Raw genomic sequence first — 20,448 nt, 5'->3', positions numbered from 1 at the left:
GGCTCCAGTAATGTAGTTAACTCTCAAACAAAACTGTTTATTCAATATCATTTCATCTGGTTTCCACTTTTCGTTTTATATTTATTCTGTTTTAAATCTTTGTCCATATGCCTTTTTAATAATAGTATATTTTGGCTCAAAAGCTGCTTGTGGTTGAATAAACCTCTGTGTGCAAGTAACCTTCAAACTTCTCCAGTAACCCAAATCTTGAGCATCTTGTTACTGGCTCTCCAAATACTTACCCTTTGAAATCTTACCAAACCTTAAAGCCAGTCGGAGGTCCTGTTTAAGCTTCCCTGCTCCAATGAAGAAAGTGAGAGTTTGCAAATGCATTCCTTGGTAACTGAAGCCACTCTTTCCTCATGTTATTCTATTCCCCATCCTACTTTATATTCTTTTTGTTCAGCGGTAAAATCAGGAAACTCTTTGTCACCAAATGGTAGTCAAAAATCACAGATTCACTTCACAAAAGATAGTTTGGATAACTGGCAGTTTTACAGCTGAGGTCAGCAGGCTTTTGTCAAGTAAGTAGAAAGGGATATGGAGCAAAGGCAGGTAAATGGAGTTTGATTACAAATTTCCTATGAACTGATTATATGCTGAGGTTTGAGAGGCAGAATAGCCTAATTCTGTTTCATGGCTCAAATACTTTTCCTTTGATTGATAATTAATGGGAGTCAATTGCCACTGAAATGTTAATTCAGAGACCCAGGTAATGTTCTGGGTTTGAATCATGCCATGGTAGATGGTGAAATTGGAATTCAATAAAAAGAATCTGGAATTAAAAGTCTAATGATGACCACAAATCCATTGTTGATTGTTGGAAAAACCCATCCTGTTCATTAATGCCATTTCGGGAGGAAAACTGCCATCCTTAACTGGTCTGGCCTACATGTGACCTAGACCCACAGCAATGTGGTTGATTCTTAATTGCCCTCTGGGAAATTAGGTAAGGGCTCACATTCCCACGAATGAATTTTAAAAATTGATATGAACGCATAAATTCTCCAGTCTGATCCCTTGAAGAGGCAGATGAAATGATTGAATTGTAACTAAGAGCCTAACAGCTGGTCTGCTGCCTATGGAGAATAAAGGAGCAATTAATGTCCACGTACTTTGTGTACGTCAAGCTATGTTACTGCGTTGTTGCATTAATATTGATTTCACCGACCGGTCGTACTAGTATAACACACATTTTGTCAATGTGAATTGGCTGCAATGCAATTGGCGAATTGTGGACACTGTTTGGCTAATGTGAACTTTATACTGAACGAGTATAGTGATTTTCTATAGCAACCTTCTACAGCGTGGTTTTCTCTGAGGGAGCCTGGCCAGTGTTTTCTGTAATATGATTTTGTATAGTACAATGTTGCAGAGAAACGCAACTGTTGTATTATAGCAGAACATCCCCTGTACACTAGGTGCAACTCCTCTGCATTTCTAAACAAGCATTAATTTATAACATTGAACTGTTACCTGAATTAGCTTCAGTCAGGTTGTTGACCTGCAAAGGAAACAGAGTGATCCCCATGATACGTAACTCAGTGAAGGTCTGTGTTTGTATCTGGTCTGCTTTTACCGCTCATGGAAAAATGCAGCAATGTAATTTAACATAAACATATAAATTAACATACCATGTCAGATAATATAACGAGTGGTCAAGTCCAGTTAAGACATGTCATTTTCATGACTTAAAATATGAACTTTGCTCAATGCAGTGACTTATGAAAGTGTGTTTTCTTTTGAAATGGGCATGTGCTGTAACAAAGGGCTACTGAAGGTCATCTAACCTGATCTAGCAATTTAAAACCTGCCATCTTTCCTCAGAAAGCCAAAAGGGAGACTGTAGTTCACTGGGACCAGCTGGACCTCGTTAGCGACAAGGTTCTTGACTGAGATGGTTCACCTGGGCCAATGAGGAATCTCCTATTCAATCAGGTCCCCTGGTCCCAATCACAACAGAGACATTCGAGACCGAGATGCCTGTAATGATTGTAATGAAGTCAGCCAGGTGGGATTGCTAATCTGGTCTAATCAGGTAGCCCAGGCTGATAGATGTAAACAGGAGGGTCAGAGGTTCTGCTCACTCTGAGAGCTGGCACTGAGGGAGCCTGGCCAGTGTTAAGTACTATGCATGTGTAAGCAATCGGTGACTTGTTGATGGGATACCGACCTCTGTGGAGTTATTTCAGTGGTGATGAGAGAAAAAAAAATGCTCCTGAAGAAATTTGAAGGCAACAGTTGTCTTTGAGATGGGTAAGCGTTTCTGGCATCATGCTGTTATTTGAGAAGCTTCACCTGTTCAATCCTGGCGTCAAAGACTGGGCCCAGTATGTAGAAAGAAAGTGTTCATTTTCTGGGCAAATGACATTGGCGTAGATGAAAAGCAACCAGTAATTCTCCTGACAGCGTTATTAGGAACCTAATGTTTCCTGACGTACCAGATAATAAAACCTTTTTAAAGGTTGACAAATTTAGTTATGGAATATTAAGACTTAAGCCTCCTCTAATTTTGAGACATTTTTGGTTCTACTTGGCAGTTCAAGGACTGGGGGAATTCATATCAGGATTTTTGATGAGGCTAAGATGATTGGCAGAAGCATGAGACTTTGGTTTAACCTTTCACCAACTTATGAAGGAGCAGCACTTTGAAAGCTAGTGCTTCCAATTCAACCTTTTGGACTATAACCTGGTGTTGTGTGATTTTTAACTTTGTACACCCCAGTCCAACACTGGCATTTCCAAAAGTTGGAACACTTTATGGGAGGCCAAGTGGTAAATGTGGATGCTTTGAGCCACCTCCCACTGGCAGATACTCCATCGGTGGTGCCACCGCTGGAAGAGTCTGTTTTGGTTTTAAACTATCTGAACATCCTTCCGGTCACAGCTGACAATATCAGACTTTGGAGCAAAAATATCCGGGCCTGGCAAAACTAAAATAGTTGGTGGTGATGGGGGTAAACGAAAGGGCCATCATCACCAGAGGTGAAACATTTCTGGACCTGACGAAACCAGATCACAGTTAAGGTTGGCATAATTTTATGGGGAGTAAGAGGGATTGACCTGAACTAAGATACTAGATACTAGCTGAATTTTACTGGGGTCATCCAGGAGTATCCAAAGTGAAGATACCAGTGAGAAGTTCTGCTTGATGGCCAGGATTGAATGCAGACAAAGATTACCACCAGCAGCTCCCCCACGTTTGTGGGAATGGCCTTGTAAACCCTGGATTTGATGGCATTTCAACGGTGTCAACCTTTTCACGGGCTCAACATTCTTAGACGTTTTGGATGCCAACTCAAAGTGGCTGGACGTGAATAGATTCATTTGTCAAACATTGGGATGGAGAGAGAAAGGCTGCAAGCATCTTTTGCAATACACAGGCTCCCAAAAGTGTCGGTGACCATCATTTACCACCAGAGAATCTGAGTATTTTCTAAAGTCGAATGGCATTCAGCATATAAGGACAGCTCCAAACCATCCATCATCCAATAGTCCATCAGAAACAGCAGTCCAAACTTTGAAGGCAGGCTTAAAAGAACAGCCTACAGCTTCATTAGATACCAAAGCATCCTGGTTCCTATTTGATTTTCGGAGCATCACTCATGCAACTACAGGGATAGCTCCAGCAGAATTGCTAATGGGGAGAAGATTCCACACCAAGTTAAATCTGATCAACCTGGACCTGGATGTGGTAGTGAAATGGCATCAGGAATGCCAGTGCTGCACCCGAGACTCCTCTAAGCAAGAGAAACAGTTTAGTTCGGGGGATGATATTTGGTGCCGAAACCATGGAGATGGCCCTGCTTGACACATGGTCAGGTCTTAGATTAGATTAGATTAGATTAGATTACTTACAGTGTGGAAACAGGCCCTTCGGCCCAACAAGTCCACACCGCCCCGCCGAAGCGGAACCCACCCATACCCCTATATCTACATCTACCCTAACACTACGGGCAATTTAGCATGGCCAATTCACCTGACCTGCACATCTTTGGAATGTGGGAGGAAACCGGAGCACCCGGAGGAAACCCACGCAGACACGGGGAGAACGTGCAAACTCCACACAGTCAGTCGCCCCCGTAAAGTACAAAGTTTGGGGTAGGTGCGGCAGTCTTAAACAAGCACATGGACTATATGAAAGCTGCAAACTCACAAACAGGGTAGTTGCAAACATACCCGGTCCCTCAAAACAGCCAGCGAGGACGTCTGAGCCCATGGTAACTCCCCCTCTATCTAATATCAAAGAAACCTCTGAGTCTGAGATGGACATGGCAGATGTTGCAGCCTTGATACCTTTACGGTCTGAAGATGACGATGAATTTCATCCAGGATGCTCTGGGCCAAAGAGGTCAGCCATGGTCCAGTACACATTGCCCTTATCAGAGGCTGAGTCAGAGGAATTGGATTGAAAATGCCCTAAGAGAGGCTATATATATTAAAAAAAGGCCAGTCCTTAAATGTCGAGGGGGGGGGGGTGGCATTTATTGATTGTAATGAGGTCAGCGAGGTGGAGCTCATACAATATGAGATCCTTCGTTGGGGCTGTTAATCTGGTTCAATCAGGGAGCCGTGGCTGACAGATATAAACAGGAGTGGGTGAATAAAGATTCGTGCACTTTGTGTCTTTCACTGTGTTTCACAAAAAAAAAGAAACAAGGGATTCCCTACCCTCCCCTTCACTGTTTTGATCACACAGCATTGCCCTTTGGTTTGAAGGGCAGTGCTTGTCACTGGACTAAAAGAAAAATAAACAGGAGTGGGTGGGCTGCCTTACACTGGCCAGAAGGTGGGAGGGATGGATGGGTTGCTGGAGAAGGTGGTTATCTGTATACAATGCACTGTTTATTATTTGATTGGACTGTCTTATATGCATTTGTTACTATTACTTTTGTGGTGACTGAAAGTGGGATTTGAGATTGGTCCTCATTTCCCTGAAAACTGGTTAACGGTGGGGATTTAGGGTCTGGCTTTGCCACCCCTTTCCTGTGTAAGTTACTGTTTTTTGTATATGGCTGTTCTTGTAAACTGTTTGTTTGTAATTTGTACTGATTGATAAAATATAAACAGGAGTGACAAAGGTTCTGTTCACTCAGAGCTGCCCCTGAGGAAACATGTGTCAATAAAGGGTGACTTGGTGACAGGATATCGGCCTCTGTGGAGTTACTTTAGTGAGCAGAAGTGGGGAATTTGAAGGGTGTTGAGTCCTGGAGTGTCTGTAGAGGTGTGGGGAGGTGAGAAGTGGCTAAGGACGGGTGGGGAGTCTGGGAGTGACTATTAGTGGAATGGGAATACTGGGAGTGACTGTAGAGAGATGGGGAGACTGAGAACAGAGGGAGCAGGGAAACCGAGAATGGGGTATAGAAGGATGGGGAGAATGGGCCCATTGGGTGAGGGGAGGCCAGAAGTGGCTTTAAAGGGGTTGGGAGGATGAAAGTGCAACTAGATGAGTGTGAAGTCGGAAATGGCTCCAGAGAAGTGAAGCTAAAACTGGGAGAGTCCACTGCACTCTCTCCAATTAGATCGGGTCTGAATTCAGCGCATGTGTGATTATTGCACCACCTAGTGGTAGCACTCACAATAAACTCAGACAGCAAAGAAGTCTTTCTCAATGTAGTCATTGTTATAATTCAGGACTCACAGGAGCTATTTGCACACAGTGAGCTCTCACAAACAGAAATTATTAACAATTAGTTATTTTATTAATCATGTTAATGTTGATTGATAGTTACATATTTACTGATGAGAACCATGCTTTTTATCAAAATAGTGCCATGTGACCTTTGACAGCTATTTGAAATTATTCCATCTGAAAGTTAGCATCCCCGACAGTGCAATACTTTTTCAAAATCACTGAAACAATGTAAAATTTTAATGCAGACCTAAATTGCCAGCACAGCTCAGTAAACAAGTCTGCTCCTTCCATGTCACTCAGAGGAAGCGACACCCAGTATTTTGTCAAACTATTGATTCAGATAATCATGAGTATAATATTTATTTTAACAAAATGAATGATGTTTGTTCATTATTTTGTTGGAAAGATTGCTAACCAGGATTTCAAAAGCTGGCCTCGGTTTATTGCCAAGGCTGTGAGCTTACTAAGTGTTCAGAATTTCAATGTGGATATTTTAATCAGCCTGTCCAGACTGTTAATTATGTACCTCTGGAGCTGGTGGGATGAACTGAGGCCTCCTGGCACAGAAACAGGGGCACTACCACTGCACCACCAGAACCCTTTTAAGTATCATGACCTTTCCTTGCCTGTAACGTGTTTGATAGCAGCAATAGATTTGAAATTTGTTGGTGGCATTTTTTTTTTAAAGGACTCATACATTCAAATTGCACCTGCATTTTATTTTTATAAATGTATCACTTTTTTTTTAAATGAATCCCATCCAGCTAATTAGATTACTGGATTGTGGTTGAGATCCATCTCTCAAAGTAAACAGAAGAATTTATCAACAGTAATTGAAAGCAACATAAGCTTAATAATACTGCTGAGGCTGCAGATTTTGAATTTGGAATATTTGTACACAATGGATCTAATCATTAGATGTAGAGAACTGCAGATCTTTGTGTGTGACCTCTGTATAAGTGCTCAAACAACTCAATTCCATTCACAAGTGAGATTCTGAGTTACCTGTGTCTCCTTCAGTTTCTCGTTCCCACTCTGAACTTTTCGGTTCAATGAAGTGCAACCTTCCAGGAAAGTATCTTCTCTTTGAGATCTCCTGCATCCCTCTGAGCTGGACACTGCCTTCAGATACTTTAGACTGTGTAGTATCACTCTGATAGCCTATGTTGGTCATCAATTAGCTTGATAGTGACCAAACCACAGCTTGAAATTTTGTGCATTGATTACACTCAGTCAAAATTGGGTTTCGGTGATTGGGTCTAAATAAAGCACATTTTACCGGATACGAGCACCTCCAGCAAGCCTGATCATGCCCTCAGATAGAAGGGGATGAACTTTCACTAATCAGGACTGTTTGCAAGGCTTTCAGAAAGTTCTGAAAGTTAAGTTTCTATTTGGTGTTAGTGTTAGATGGTGCAATCATTTTCTATTTTTCACACTTGGGGTTTCTCATTGGGAAATTAGATAGTAATGAAAATTGCTTTTTTGTTGTAGTAAAACTATTCTTGACTCGATTAGTGAAACAGCAGCAGATTGCCACGCTTAAAATATCTCACTGAATATTTTATGATGCAAATTACATTGTGAAAACAAACACCTGATTGCATCATTGTTTGATGGGAGATTTTATGCACTGAGTCTCATTGAGAAACTGGAACAAACTTCTGTTTTAAAAAACTAGTAAGATTTTGAATTCAATTTGGGCCCAATTTGTCAATTTCAACCAAAATGGAAACTCTTTCGACAGCTTAGTTATTTTCAGTTATGTTTCAGCGTCACAACTAGCCCGAAGACTTTTCTTTAATTTTATTTTCTTGGGTCTCCCAAATCGTGAAGTATTTTCATTTTCCTGGTCTGTATTTGAACGAAGAGGTTGTTTCTATGCAGTCAATCTATTTTAAGTTGGGAAAATGGGCAATGATCTCCTGGTCAGTTTAAACATTTTCATGGGAAGTGTTTTCATGATTGGGTGTGAGAGACCTTGATTAAAGGATGGGAATTGGATCGTGTTTGTGGTAGTCTAGGTGTCTTGATAGGGTAGGGTAAATAATCGATGTATCTTGATGGGCCACTGCTCATCAACCTATTCCATTAGCAGTGCCAAGTGAATTACCTCACAGATTCAGCCATTCTTGTTTTCTGGGGTTCCTGAGTCTGTCTTTAACAAGAACCTGATATGAGTCACTGGAGATGTCAAGAAAGGGAAACCAGTGAGGAGTTGGCCCTGGAGTGAAACTTACCCCTTCTTGCTACCTCTTTAACTAAGTTTTGGATGAAAAGGTCTATGGATGAACCCACCACTAATTAAGACCATCAAGTAGTCAGCTAATGGCCACATAGTGGCTTCATCTCACAACATGCTCAGACACCTAGCTTCCTGAGTTGAGAAATGTGGCTTGTTATCCACCTGCAAAAACAGGGAAAACCACAAATGCCTGCAACTGGGATTGGAGGTTTAAGGGAGGTGCTTCCAGTTGCATCAGTCTGGAGACAATAGAAAACACAGAGGAGAGGGATGGGTGCAAGTGCCTACTTCTGCTCCCTGAAGTGCCTACACTGTGAGAATTGTATAAAAAGTACTCACTTTCTTGTGACTTGTTCCCTTAAGGAGTAGGCCATGACCAATGGACTGCAGGACACAGAAGTTGCCTGATTGATTGGTCAGCAACCCTTGGCGACCAGGGACAGCAGTGCCGAGGCCTGTGATTTGTTGACAGTCTAGCTGACCAGCATGTGATGAGTTGATTGGCAGCCAACATCGTTAAGTTCTCTCAGTGGTGGGGGTGGTGGGTTTGCTCCACTTGAAAAGAAAATGAGAAAATTCCATGCAGAAAAACTACTGTAAGGAAGGCATGTGACCTCATTATAATATTAAAATAAAATCCTGCAAATACCCGAAATCTGGAACAAAAACAGAAAATGCTAAAAAAAATCAGCTCAAAGATGATTTGTGGAGAAAAATAGTTAATGATTTTGATTTGATTTATTGTTGTCACATACCTAGGTACAGTGAAAACTTTTGTTTTGCATGCAGCACATGCAAATCATACCATACAGTGTGTCAGGGTAAGAAAAGAATGAAGAATGCAATGTTAAGGCTGCAGCGAAGGTGCACAAATAATGAGATCAACATTAAATTTAATATTTGAGAGGTCCATTCAGAAGTCTGATATCAGTGGTGAAGAATCTTTTCTTGAATTTGTTGTTACGTGTGTTTAAGATTTTGTATCTTCTGCCCGACAGAAGAGATTGGAAGGGATTATAACAGGGATGGGAGGGGTTTTACGATGATATTGGCTGCCTTCCCGAGGCAGTGAGAAGTGCAGATGGAGTCAATGGATGGAAGGTTTTGGCCTGCGTGATGAACTGAGCTCTGTATTCAACTCTCTGTAGTTTCAGGGCCATAACTTTTCATCATTATAATACATTTTATGACTAATTCAGCTCATGCCTTCAGTAATATCAGATATTGGCAGAAATTTGGGTTCCTGTTGGAGTTTTTAATTTTAACCAATCAATCAAAACCTGCCAACCTATTTTTGACTCTTTGTATCTGAAGAGCGTTAATGTTTTTGTCCATTGTTATATTATTCCACTCATGATTCCTCTGTGTTGGCCTTTCATTTTATGTATACATTTCCAACCTCCTCTTTTTTTTGTTGATTCGGAAAATTAATCCATTTACCTTGTATATTACAATTCTGAAGATGCACCTTCACCAGCAATGTCAATGTGTCTCTTAACATACAGAAGAGGAATTAACATGCTCAGCAACACAAAGCTAAATACTGCAGTTCTGAAATTAGGACAGAATATGCTGAAAATACTCAGTAAATCAAGCAGCATCTATAGAAAGAGAAAGAGCTAATCTTCCAGGTCTTTAGCTTTTCACGAGAACTGTGGAATACCTATAATGTAACAAATTGCTGGCGAAGGTTAGCAAGTCAGGCAGCTTTTATAGGAAAAAAGCAGAATTAATGTATCACGTCTTTACCAGAACTGCCAGCAGCTAAGAAAATGTGGTGTTTATGTTGAAGATGAAGATAGGGGGTTGAGATGATTGGATAGGTGGAGATGGAACTCTGAAAGACAGCGATTTAAAAGGGTCAGGTAGTCAAGGGATTATTGATAGTAGGCCATGACAGAAGAGGAGATGAATAAGTGATAACGAGAGCTGAAAATAGGAGAGAATGGGTAGGCTGTGCTGAAAGCAGTGCATCTGATGTGATAATAAGACAAAAATTGGGTGAAAGTACATTGGCTCTGCTGAAAGCAACCCATGTCACAGGATTGAGTATGGGTTTGGGTTAAAACACACTGAAGGGCCAAATCAGACTCTAAACCTATTCCACTTGGTAAAGGTTTTGGTTAAGAAAAAGAAGGAAGCCTACGACAAGTGTAGACAGGAGAAATCAAGTGAATCCTTAGAGTGTAAAGGCAGTAGAGGTATACTTAAAAAATGGAAATCAGGAGGGCAAAAAGGGGACATGAGATAGCTTTGGCAAATTGGGTAAAAGAGAATCCAAAGGGATTTTAGAACTACGTTAAGCACTAAAAGGGTAGGTAGGGAGAGAATAGGGCCCCTCAAAGATCAGCAAGGAAGCCTGCGTTTGGAGCCGCAGAAGATAGGCGAAATATTAAACAAATACTTTGCATCAGCGTTTCCTGTGGAGAAGGACATGGAAGATATAGAATGTGGGGAAATAGTTGGTGACACCTTGAAAAATGTCCATATTACAGAGGAGGAAGTGTTGGATGTCTTGAAAGGCATAAAAGTGGATAAATCCCCAGGACCCGATCAGGTGTACCCTGGAACTCTGAGGGAAGCTAGGGAAATTTTTGCTGGGCCCCTTGTTGAGATATTTGTATCCACGATAGTCACAAGTGAGGTGCCAGAAGACTGGAGGTAGGCTAACGTGGTGCCGGTGATTAAGAAAAATGGTAAGGAAAAGCCAAAGAACTATAGACCGGTGAGTCTGACATTGGTGGTGGGCAAGTTATTGGAGGGAATCCTGAGGGACTGGAATTTATATATATTTGGAAAGGCAAGGACTGATTAGAGATAGTCAGCATGGCTTTGTGCATAGGAAATCATGTCCTAAAAACTTGTTTGAGTTTTTTGAAGGAATAACAAAGAGGATTGATGAGGGCAGAGTGGTAGATGTGATCTATACAGACTTCAGTAAGGTGTTCGACAAAGTTCCCCAGGGGAGACTGGTTAGTAAGGTTAGATCTCATGGAATACTGAGATAACTAACCATTTAGATACAGAACTGGCTCGAAGGTAGAAGACGGAGGGTGGTGATAGAGGATTGTTTTTCAGACTGGAGGCCTATGAGCAGTGATGTGCTAGGTCCACTGCTTTTCATCATTTATATAAATGAATTGGGTGCAAACGTAGGAGGCATAGTTAGTAAGTTTGCAGATGACACCAAAATTGGAGATGTAGTGGAAAGCAAAGAAGGTTACCTCAGATTAAGAGAAAGTGAGGACTACAGATGCTGAAGATCAGAGTTGAGAGTGTGGTGCTGGAAAAGCACAGCAGGTTGGGCAGCATCTGAGGAGCAGGAGAATCTTCATCAGGAAGAGCTTATGCCTGAAATGTTGATTTTGCTGCTCCTCAGATGCTTTTCCAGCACTACACTCTCGTTACCTCAGATTACAATAGGATCTTGATTAGATGGGCCAAAGGGCTGAGGATTGGCCAGTGGAATTTAATTTAGGTAAATGTGAGGTGCTGCATTTTGGAAAACAAATCAGAGCAGGACTTGTACACTTAATGGGTATGGTTCTGGAGAGTGTGTTATTGAACAAAGAGACCTTGGAGTTCAGGTTCATAGTTCCTTGCAAGTGGAGTCGCAGGTAGATAGAATAGTGAAGAAGTATTTGGAATGTTTTTCTTTATTGGTCAGAGCATTGAGTATAGGAGTTAGGAGGTCGTGTTGCAGCTGTACAGGATATTAGTTAAGCCACTTTTGGAATATTGCATGCAATTCTGGTCTCCCTCCTATCAGAAGGATGTTGTGAAACTTGAAAGGGTTCAGAAAAGATTTATAAGGATGTTGCTAGGATTGGAAGGTTTGAGCTGTAGGCAGAGGCTGAGGCTGTTTTCCCTGGAGTGTCGGAGGCTGAGGGGTGACCTTATAGAGGTTTATAAAATCATGAGGGGCATGGATAGGATAAACAGACAAAATCTTTTTCCTGGGATGGGGAGTCCAGAACTATAGGGCATAACTTTAGGGTGAGAGGGGAAAGATATAAAAGGGACCTAAGGGGCATCTTTATCACACAGAGGATGGTTTAACTATATGTAATGAGCTGCCGGAGGAAGTGGTGGAGGCTTGTACAATTACAACATTGAAAAGGTGTCTGGATGGGTATATGAAATGGAAGAGTTTAGAGGGATATGGGCCAAGTGCTGGCAAATGGGACTAGATTAGGTTGCAATATCTTGTTGGCATGGATGGGTTAGACTGAAGGGTCTGTTTCCATGTTGTACATCTCCATAACTCTATGATTCTACTCGATACAGTGTTAGAGGCTGCTGAGTCCTCAAGGGGAAAATGAGAAATTGTTCTTTGAGCTTGCATGAGCATTGGTGGAATATTGCAGCAAGTCCAAGACAGAAATATTGGTATGGGAACTTAATGGTGTGTTGAAGTGGTAGCCAACTTGAAGCTCAGGGTCTTTTTTTTGTGGACAGTATGTAAGTGTTCTTCAAAGTGGTCACTCAGCATGTGTTTTCATCTCCCCAGTGTAGAGAAGACCACACTGCCAACAGTGAATACAGTAAATTAGAATGAATGAAATGCAAGTAAATCACCTGAAATTTATGGCTGGGGTCTTGGATCATGAGGAGGTAAATGGTATTATACTTCTGCAATTGCATAGTAAGGTACCATGGTGGTGTGGGGAGGCATTAACAGTGGAGGAAGAGTGGACTAAGGTATTCTAATATCCATAGGATCCTTAAATTGTGGAAACAAGCCCTTCAGCCCAACAAGTCCACACCAACTCTCCGAAGAGGGACCCACCCAGAACCACTCCCGTACATTTGCACCAATGCACCTCACCAACACATCCCTGAACGCTCTGGGCAATTTAGCACAGCCAGTGCACCTAACCTCCACATATTTTGGACTGTACTGTGGAAGGAAACCCACTCAGACATTGGGAGAATGTACAGATTCCACACAGACAGTCTCTCAAAGCTGGAATCGAACCCGGGTCCCTGGTGCTGTGAGGCAGCAGTGCTAGCCACTGAACCACTGTGCCACACGTATCCTGAACAGAAGCTCTGTGGAGGGCTAAAGGGCAGAGAAATGGAATGACAGAAGACTTATGAAGTTCAAAGCCAAAAGAAGCAGCAATGAGAATAGTTTAAAAAAAGTCTCGAGGAGCCATGAATGGCATGACTGCCACCATTCAAATAAAGGAAATAGGAGAGAACTGAGAGAAAAGATAATAGCCAAATGAAATGAGATAGAATTTATGATCTAATGTTGTTGAACTCCATCAAGAACAGACATTGCTGGAAAATCTCAGCAGATTTGATGTTTTGAGTCCAGTGACCCTTCTTCAGAACTGATGGTAGCTTGGAAAAGGACACTTTTCACATAGAAGATGGAACAGGTGTACATCTTTTGTGGATAGAACAGGTAAAAGGAGTGGCCATGGGTACCTGCATGAGCCCCAGTTATCCCTGTCTCTTTGTGGGGTATGTGGAATATCATTGTTCCTGTCTTACTCAGGCCCCCACCCACAACTCTTTCTCTGGTACATTGATGACTTCATTGGTGCTACTTTGCTGTCTCATCTGGAATTGGATAAGTTTATCAATGTCGCTTTCAATTTCCACCCCGCTCTCACCCTTTACCTGGTCCATCTCTGACTCCTCCCTTCCCTTCCTCGACATCTCTCTTTCCATTTCTGGGGACGGGTCGGCCACCAGTACCCACTACAAACCCATTAACTCTCACAGTTACCTTGAATATACATCCTCACACCCTGCTTCCTGTAAAGACTCTATCCCATTCTCCCAGTTCCACCAACTCCATTGCATCTATCTTGATGATGCTAACTTCGATAGGGGTCCTCCAAAGTATCCACCTTCTTCCTCAACCGAGAATTGCCCAGCGCCATAATTGACAGGGCCCTAAACCCATTTATTTCCTCCCTCCTTACTGTCCAAGGTCCCAACCACATCTTCCAGGTGAAATAGTGATTTACTTATACTGAATTTAATCCACTACACTTGCTGCTCACAATGTGTTCTCCTCTACATTGGGGAAACAAAGTGTAGACTGGGTGATCGCTTCACAGAACACCTACTTTCTGTCCACAAAAAAAGATCCTGAGCTTCCAGTTGCCTGCATTTCAACACACCACCTTGTCCTCTAGTCAACATCTCTGTCTCGAGATTGTAGCAGTGCTCCAGTGAAGCTCAGTGGAAGCTGGAAGAACAATACCTCATTTTTCTCTTGGGAACCCTGCAGCCTTCTGGACTTAATATATATTGAGTGCAACAAATTTAGGACGTGAGTACCTTCACCCACCCACCCACTTTCAGTCATTATTCCTCCAGGTTGATCTTTGACCACTCCTTTGTCTGTCCAACTGTTTTTATGTCTCTTTAGGTTCTAACTCCACCTATCGTTAACTCTCCCCTCTTCCCCTCACACCACCATCTGTATGAAACCCATCCTTTTTGTAGCTACCATCAGCTCTGAAGAAGGGTCACTAAACGGGAAATGTTAGCACTGATTTCTCTCCACAGATGCTGCCAAGCCTGCTGAGATTTTCCAGCAATTTCTGTTTATGTTTCAGATTTCTAGCATCTGCGGTTCTTTTAGTTTTTTTTTGTTGAACTCAGTGTTGAGTTTGGAAGTGATCAATCATAAGATGAGGTGCTGTCCTTCAGAACAAGAATGGTGCTTGCTCCTGACAAGACCCTGTGTATCGAGTCTTTTAACATAAGAAAGTTGTTGTACTGCAGCTAGCACATGCTCCTGACTGACAATGAAACATTCTTGCTCTAACCACCCATTGTTGGCATAGGAGAAGGATTTATGGATTGATAATTTACGTGTTTGACTATGTCATCACACACTGTCCATGGCCATCGGGTTGTGAGGCAGGACCTTAACCCAGAACTCCACGCCCAGAGATTGGGACATTAGCCACTAACCACAAGGCGACATAGGTGTGGAGTGACTGAGGACTGAACCAGTGTCCCTTAGAGGGTGCACTCTCTTTGGAATGTTGAAAGGGAATCAATAAAATGTTTGGTGGTGGCATCCTACTAGGGGTGTTAGAAATTGCAGAGTCTATTGAATATGAAGGTTGATGGGAGGTGGAAGGTGTACTCAAGGGAACCATATTGTGATTCTGGGGAACGAGTGAGAATGGAAAGTTGTGAAATAGAATGCATATGTCATCCATGGGCAATCCTTCATTGACAAGAAAGGGAAATGTATCAACAGCGGTTGTGTGGAAGTTTGGGTCATCTGGTAGCACAGAGCAAAGTCCTTACAGGAAGCAAGGTGTGAAGAGGTTTACTCAAGGTACTTGGGCTTGTGATGAATATTTGTTGATAGTCAATTCCCCAAAATAGAATCAGAGAAGTCAAAGAAGGGAAGAGTTACAGATGATTCATGTGATGGAAAGAGTGTAATACGTATCGGATTAGAAATCTAGGTTCGGCTGAGAAATAAATATAACTGATTAAATAGGATACACATCAAGATTGAAAGTATTTAAATATAAAGATTCATGTGGAAGTTAACTAGTACATACACCATTGAACACAAGCCAAGAATATTCATTCTGAAATTAGGCGATGTCTAGAAGAGGTTATGAAGATTACATACATATGCTATTGATTATGTTTTTAGATTAGAATTCATTCTGTACTAACAAAAAGGTTAATCAGTAAAAATAAGGTCTGTAAAGAGATTTGGCAGTATTACATCTAGACATAAAAATAAAATGTTATTTACAGGAGGGATACAGGAACTATCCAGCTGATAAGAATGGCAAAGATCCTTATATATGAGTGCTATTAGAAAGGAAAGAGAACACTCATAAAGACAGAGAAACAAAGTGTCTTCACTGATGAATCTTTCGTTAAAGACGTTTTTATGATTGAAGAGATAAGGGACAGATGAGAGGAATATCCATATAAGAGTACAAAGAATATAAGACTAATTAAAATTAAGCAAGCATTTTGGAGGAAGGTAACATTTCAGGCAGCTACCTTTCCTGTGGGATGGTACTGTCAATCCCTTTGACCCAAGACTAAATATTTGTGAGATTGACTAACTTGAACTCAGCAGAGAGAAGTTATCATGGAAATACTCCTAATCTAAGTTAGCTCTAAATAAGAGTTAAAAGTGATATATCACTTCAAGAGAAGGCGGGAAACTGGAAGCAATATTAATTAAATTTTCCAGTTTAGGATGAGAAAAGAAAACACAATGATATACACATCAGTGCACCAGAAAAAGAGCTGAGATTGCAGATTTAAGTAATAATGGAACAGAAGAATGCTGCACCTATCCCACAAAAAGTGAAAGATTTGAAAGTGATCTTCGGGGAAACCTTTTCACACAGAGGATGGTATGTGTATAGAATGATTTGCCTGGGGAAGTGGTGGAGGCTAGTACAATTACAACATTTAAAAGGCATCTGGATGGCTATATGAATAGGAAAGGTTTAGAGGAATATGGACCAAATGCTGGTAAATGAGAATAGATTGATTTAGGATAACTGGTCAGCTTGAATGAGTTGGACCAAGCGTAAGTTTCTGGCTGTATATTTCTACAACTATGAAAAGGCTCACATACAGAGTCCATGTAAATACCCACGGTGACACCTGTTGGCTGATGTGATGTGCTGTTGATGTTTAGGATTTTGTAGTATTTAAATTCACTTGACAATTTTCCTGAAAGGCAGTGATTTAGCAGGACGACTGGACTTGTTGCAAATACTTCGAACAACCAGAACAATATGGTTTCATATTCTCAGCATCCCTCTTATTAGATTAGATTAATTACTGTGGAAAAAGGCCCTTCGGCCCAACAAGTCCACACCGACCCGCCGACGCATAACCCACCCAGACCCATTCCCCTTCACCTAACACTACGGGCAATTTAGTACGGCCAATTCACCTAACCTGCACATTTTTGGATTGTGGGAGGAAACCGGAGCACCCGGAGGAAACCCACACAAACTCCACACAGTCAGTCGCCTGAGGCAGGAATTGAACCCGGGTCTCAGGCGCTGTGAAGCAGCAGTGCTAACCACTGTGCCACCGTGCCGCCCACAAAATAATCATTTTTTTGGAAAACCGTTTCTGTTTTAAAATATGACTCGCAACATCTCCAGCAGTATCAGTTTAATGAACCTATTTCATGATCAGAATTATCACAGCTGCTTTATGTACAGAGCACTGCTCAAAACGTTTGAAGGATGAGTCAGATGGAATTTGTTCAGGAATTCTGTTGATGTTCAGATTTACAGTCCCTCATCCTCTACAACCTCGATGTTTGTCTTGCTTTCAAATTCAACCCTCCCCCCCCCCCCCCCCCCCCCACCCTCTTTTTCACTCCTTTTTGAACTGACACACCATTTTCTTTGCAAACTTAACATAAACATTGTGCTTCGATAGTTCATGCACCAAACTTGGACAAACCCCTGGTCTGGTCTGCAACTGAAATTCAAAAGTTTGCTTGATCAGTGATCCAGTGAATTGTTGCCATGGTTACTATGCTAATCTGTGCCCTACTGTTTACAAGACAATGAAGACATTTTCCCAGACTTGCAGAATGTGGCTCAAAATCTCAAGGAAAAGAAAACTTGTTTGTAGATGTAGGGACCTCTCTGCTGGAGATAGTGATTTAGCAGGACTACTGGACTTGTCACAACCTGAACACGGGACAATATCATTCTTTATGAGTGCAGCACTTTCAAAGCATAAATTACAGACCAATTTAGTAACTGGGGTACCATGCTCATTTCCCCCGAGATAAGGACTGGGAAGTTGCACAAGGTAAGTTTATGTTGCTGGACACTCATGTGTATGTGAACTTGATCTTTTAGTAGTTTTTGATGAACTGTGCTGACTTAACGTACATGCCGTGTGAATAGTTTCGGAAAGCATGCATGTTCATACAGAACTTAGCATTCCAATAGTCAAAACTGTTTGGTGATTAGATATAAAGCCAAACATGTTTCACAGTTGAAGGTCAGTTTGATAAGGGACTTCTTCACATCTGACCGTCTGTGATGGTATAATGCCGAATGACTGAGTGCACAATTGCCTTGCCCAAATCATGTAAAGTAGTTTGATGTTTAGAAATCCTTTTTCTGGATTTTGAATACATGTTTTGTTAACTGCTAACAGCACATGTACCCAGCTCGTGTTTTTAGAATGCCGATCAATAACTTTCATTTTGATATAGAAGAAAGTACATTTGTAGTCAAGTTTCTTTTTTTTAACATTGGGTTACTTTAATTATTGTATCTTGTATTGTGTCTTTTCTTCTATCCATATATTACAAAAGTGGCATTCTATAAGTTGACATCCATCCATTTCATGTGACTGTGTCTACGTCAGCTGTGGAAAATATCTAAGTCACTACCTGCATGCATAGGGAAGCTCTGTACCACATTCTAGATGAAATATTAAGAGAGACCTTTCTGGTCTTGGTGATTTAACCAGGTAGCAGCCATTAATCTCGTCCCTGAGAAATATAGTATACTGGAAACATGCAGAAGGCAGGCATAGCACATGTGAAATGCAGCTCCCATTACTTTGTTATTGATAGGTTTTCTAACAAGTTCAATTTCATAATTTGTCATTAAATGGGCAGCACGGTGGCACAGTAGTTAGCACTGCAGCCTCACAGCACCAGAGACCCGGGTTCAATTCCCGCCTCAGGCAACTGTCTCTGTGGAGTTTGCACATTCTCCCCGTGTCTGCGTGGGTTTCCTATGGGTGCTCAGGTTTCCTCCCACAGTCCAAAAATGTGCAGGTTAGGCGAATTGGCCATGCTAAATTGTCCATAGTGTTAGGTGAAGGGGTAAATGTAGGGGAATGGGTCTGGGTGGATTGCTCTTCGGAGGGTCGATGTGGACTTGTTGGGCCGAAGGGCCTGTTTCCACACTGTAAGTAACCTAAAAATCACAGAACAGTGCTTGCTAGTCCAGTACCAGAACCATTCTGCAACCATAACCAAGTTAGCAATTTCTGCTTCAATTCATGACCAGATAGTTGTCCCATTTGGAATTTTGGTCAATTCATTTGTTCAGCCTCTGACAGTCTGATGATAGAAATTAATCTGATTCAGTAGCAGTCAAGTTAAGATATATCCATGAGCTAAACAGCATGGTGTAAATATTTTTTTCTCACTCTCTGGATGATACAGCCAATATTTTAGTCTGTTTCTGGAGATGTGCTTAGTATTGTTCTGATTGTGGGATGTTGCAAATGGCATTTGACCATTGCCTCCTAATCTAAGCACTGTCATTTTGTTTCAGTCTCTGACAGAGTAAATATTCCATGATTTTCCTGTCCCTTGGCGCTTGTAGTCAGTCCCATTATTTGTCTGACCAGAGGAAGGTATTTATCCCAATACCAAGCAGCCTGAGAGGCATTGATCTGAAAGACACAGACAGATGTTATGCTTGAGAGTCTGCAGAACATCCTGCAAATTGACTTATCATATTTGCTTACACTTTGAATTTCAGCTGAAATTGTTCAGTGTATCTACGTTTGTATGTAGAAACCAGAGTAGTTAAGGAGACAGCTGGAAATCAGTAATCCATGCAGAGTTTGGATAATTTTGTAAACAGGGTAGTTTGTAGAGTTATCATTATCTGAACATTGGATTATGCACACAATCCTAAGATTGCTACAGTATATCCATTAGTTTGACTTTGCAGAGGTTCCTCTTATTCTGTGTGGAGCCTTTACTGAGGATATAATCTGTTTGACATGCAATGACATATAATGCATTTAAATTTAAGAAAAATTACTCAGTTACAATGTGAGGCAACATTTACTTAATGGTGTTTTCCTGCTTGGTTTATGGCAAATTTATGAACTTATTTTCCATTCCTTCTAGAATGAGAAAATGTTATCAAGTGCATATGCACAATGCTAATACACACATTATCTGGAACATTATTCCTCTTGTTACCATGCTTCTGAAGCATGACCGTACTCATCATCAGAACATTGCGATTGCTACATAAAAATGGACTCTATGGTTTGAGTTGCCATAAAGCTTTTGGCCTGGGATTCTACTCTGCATATTTTTATCTTTGTCTCTGGTTGTTTGTGGTCTGCAGTGGTTTTCTATAGTTACCTATGAGTAATTGCTATTTGGATTTGATTAGGTTGGAGAATATAGTTCGTGGTAAGTATATCTCTCACCGAGACAGATTACTCTAGTCTTTCTTCACAGTCTCTTGCACATGACTGCTGACATAACTGTTAGATCATTATATACATAACCATCCTATTATCATATTTTTTTCTCATTAAAAGCAAGGAAGAGTTGGCTTTCCTCTTTTAAAGACCTCAGTCATTTGCAACAAACATTTGTATTTCTCCTTTAGCATACAGATATCACACTATTTAGTGGTTGACAGGAATCCTCAGCACTACTGGCTCAAAGGTAGTTGACAGAAGGTGGTGGTGAGGGTTGCTTTTCGGACTGAAGGCCTGTGAGTAGCGGTGTGCCGCACGGATTGGTGCTGAATCCACAGTTTTTTGTCATCTGTATCAATGATTTGGATGTGAATATTGG

At 41.3% G+C, this 20,448-nt stretch overlaps 1 protein-coding gene across 3 annotated transcripts in view; it reads left to right on the top strand.

The window, feature by feature from the left end:
- LOC140479074 (rho guanine nucleotide exchange factor 4-like) overlaps window positions 1-20,448 on the top strand; it is a 474,075-nt gene that overhangs the window by 122,228 nt on the left and 331,399 nt on the right. Inside the window, exon 1 of one of the 3 annotated variants that reach the window (XM_072572909.1) lies at window positions 17,496-17,684. The exons of the other annotated variants lie outside the window; for them this stretch is intronic. Within the exon in view, the coding sequence (XP_072429010.1) occupies window positions 17,643-17,684 (42 nt within the window). The 5' untranslated portion in view covers window positions 17,496-17,642. Of the gene's footprint in view, window positions 1-17,495; window positions 17,685-20,448 lie in introns of those variants that run through there. 3 annotated transcript variants of the gene reach the window in all.

This window comes from Chiloscyllium punctatum, chromosome 6 (assembly GCF_047496795.1).
Source record: "Chiloscyllium punctatum isolate Juve2018m chromosome 6, sChiPun1.3, whole genome shotgun sequence".
NCBI classification, from domain to species: domain Eukaryota; kingdom Metazoa; phylum Chordata; class Chondrichthyes; order Orectolobiformes; family Hemiscylliidae; genus Chiloscyllium; species Chiloscyllium punctatum.
The sequence above is the reverse complement of the archived record's forward strand: the minus strand, read 5'-3'. Positions and strand labels throughout refer to the sequence as shown.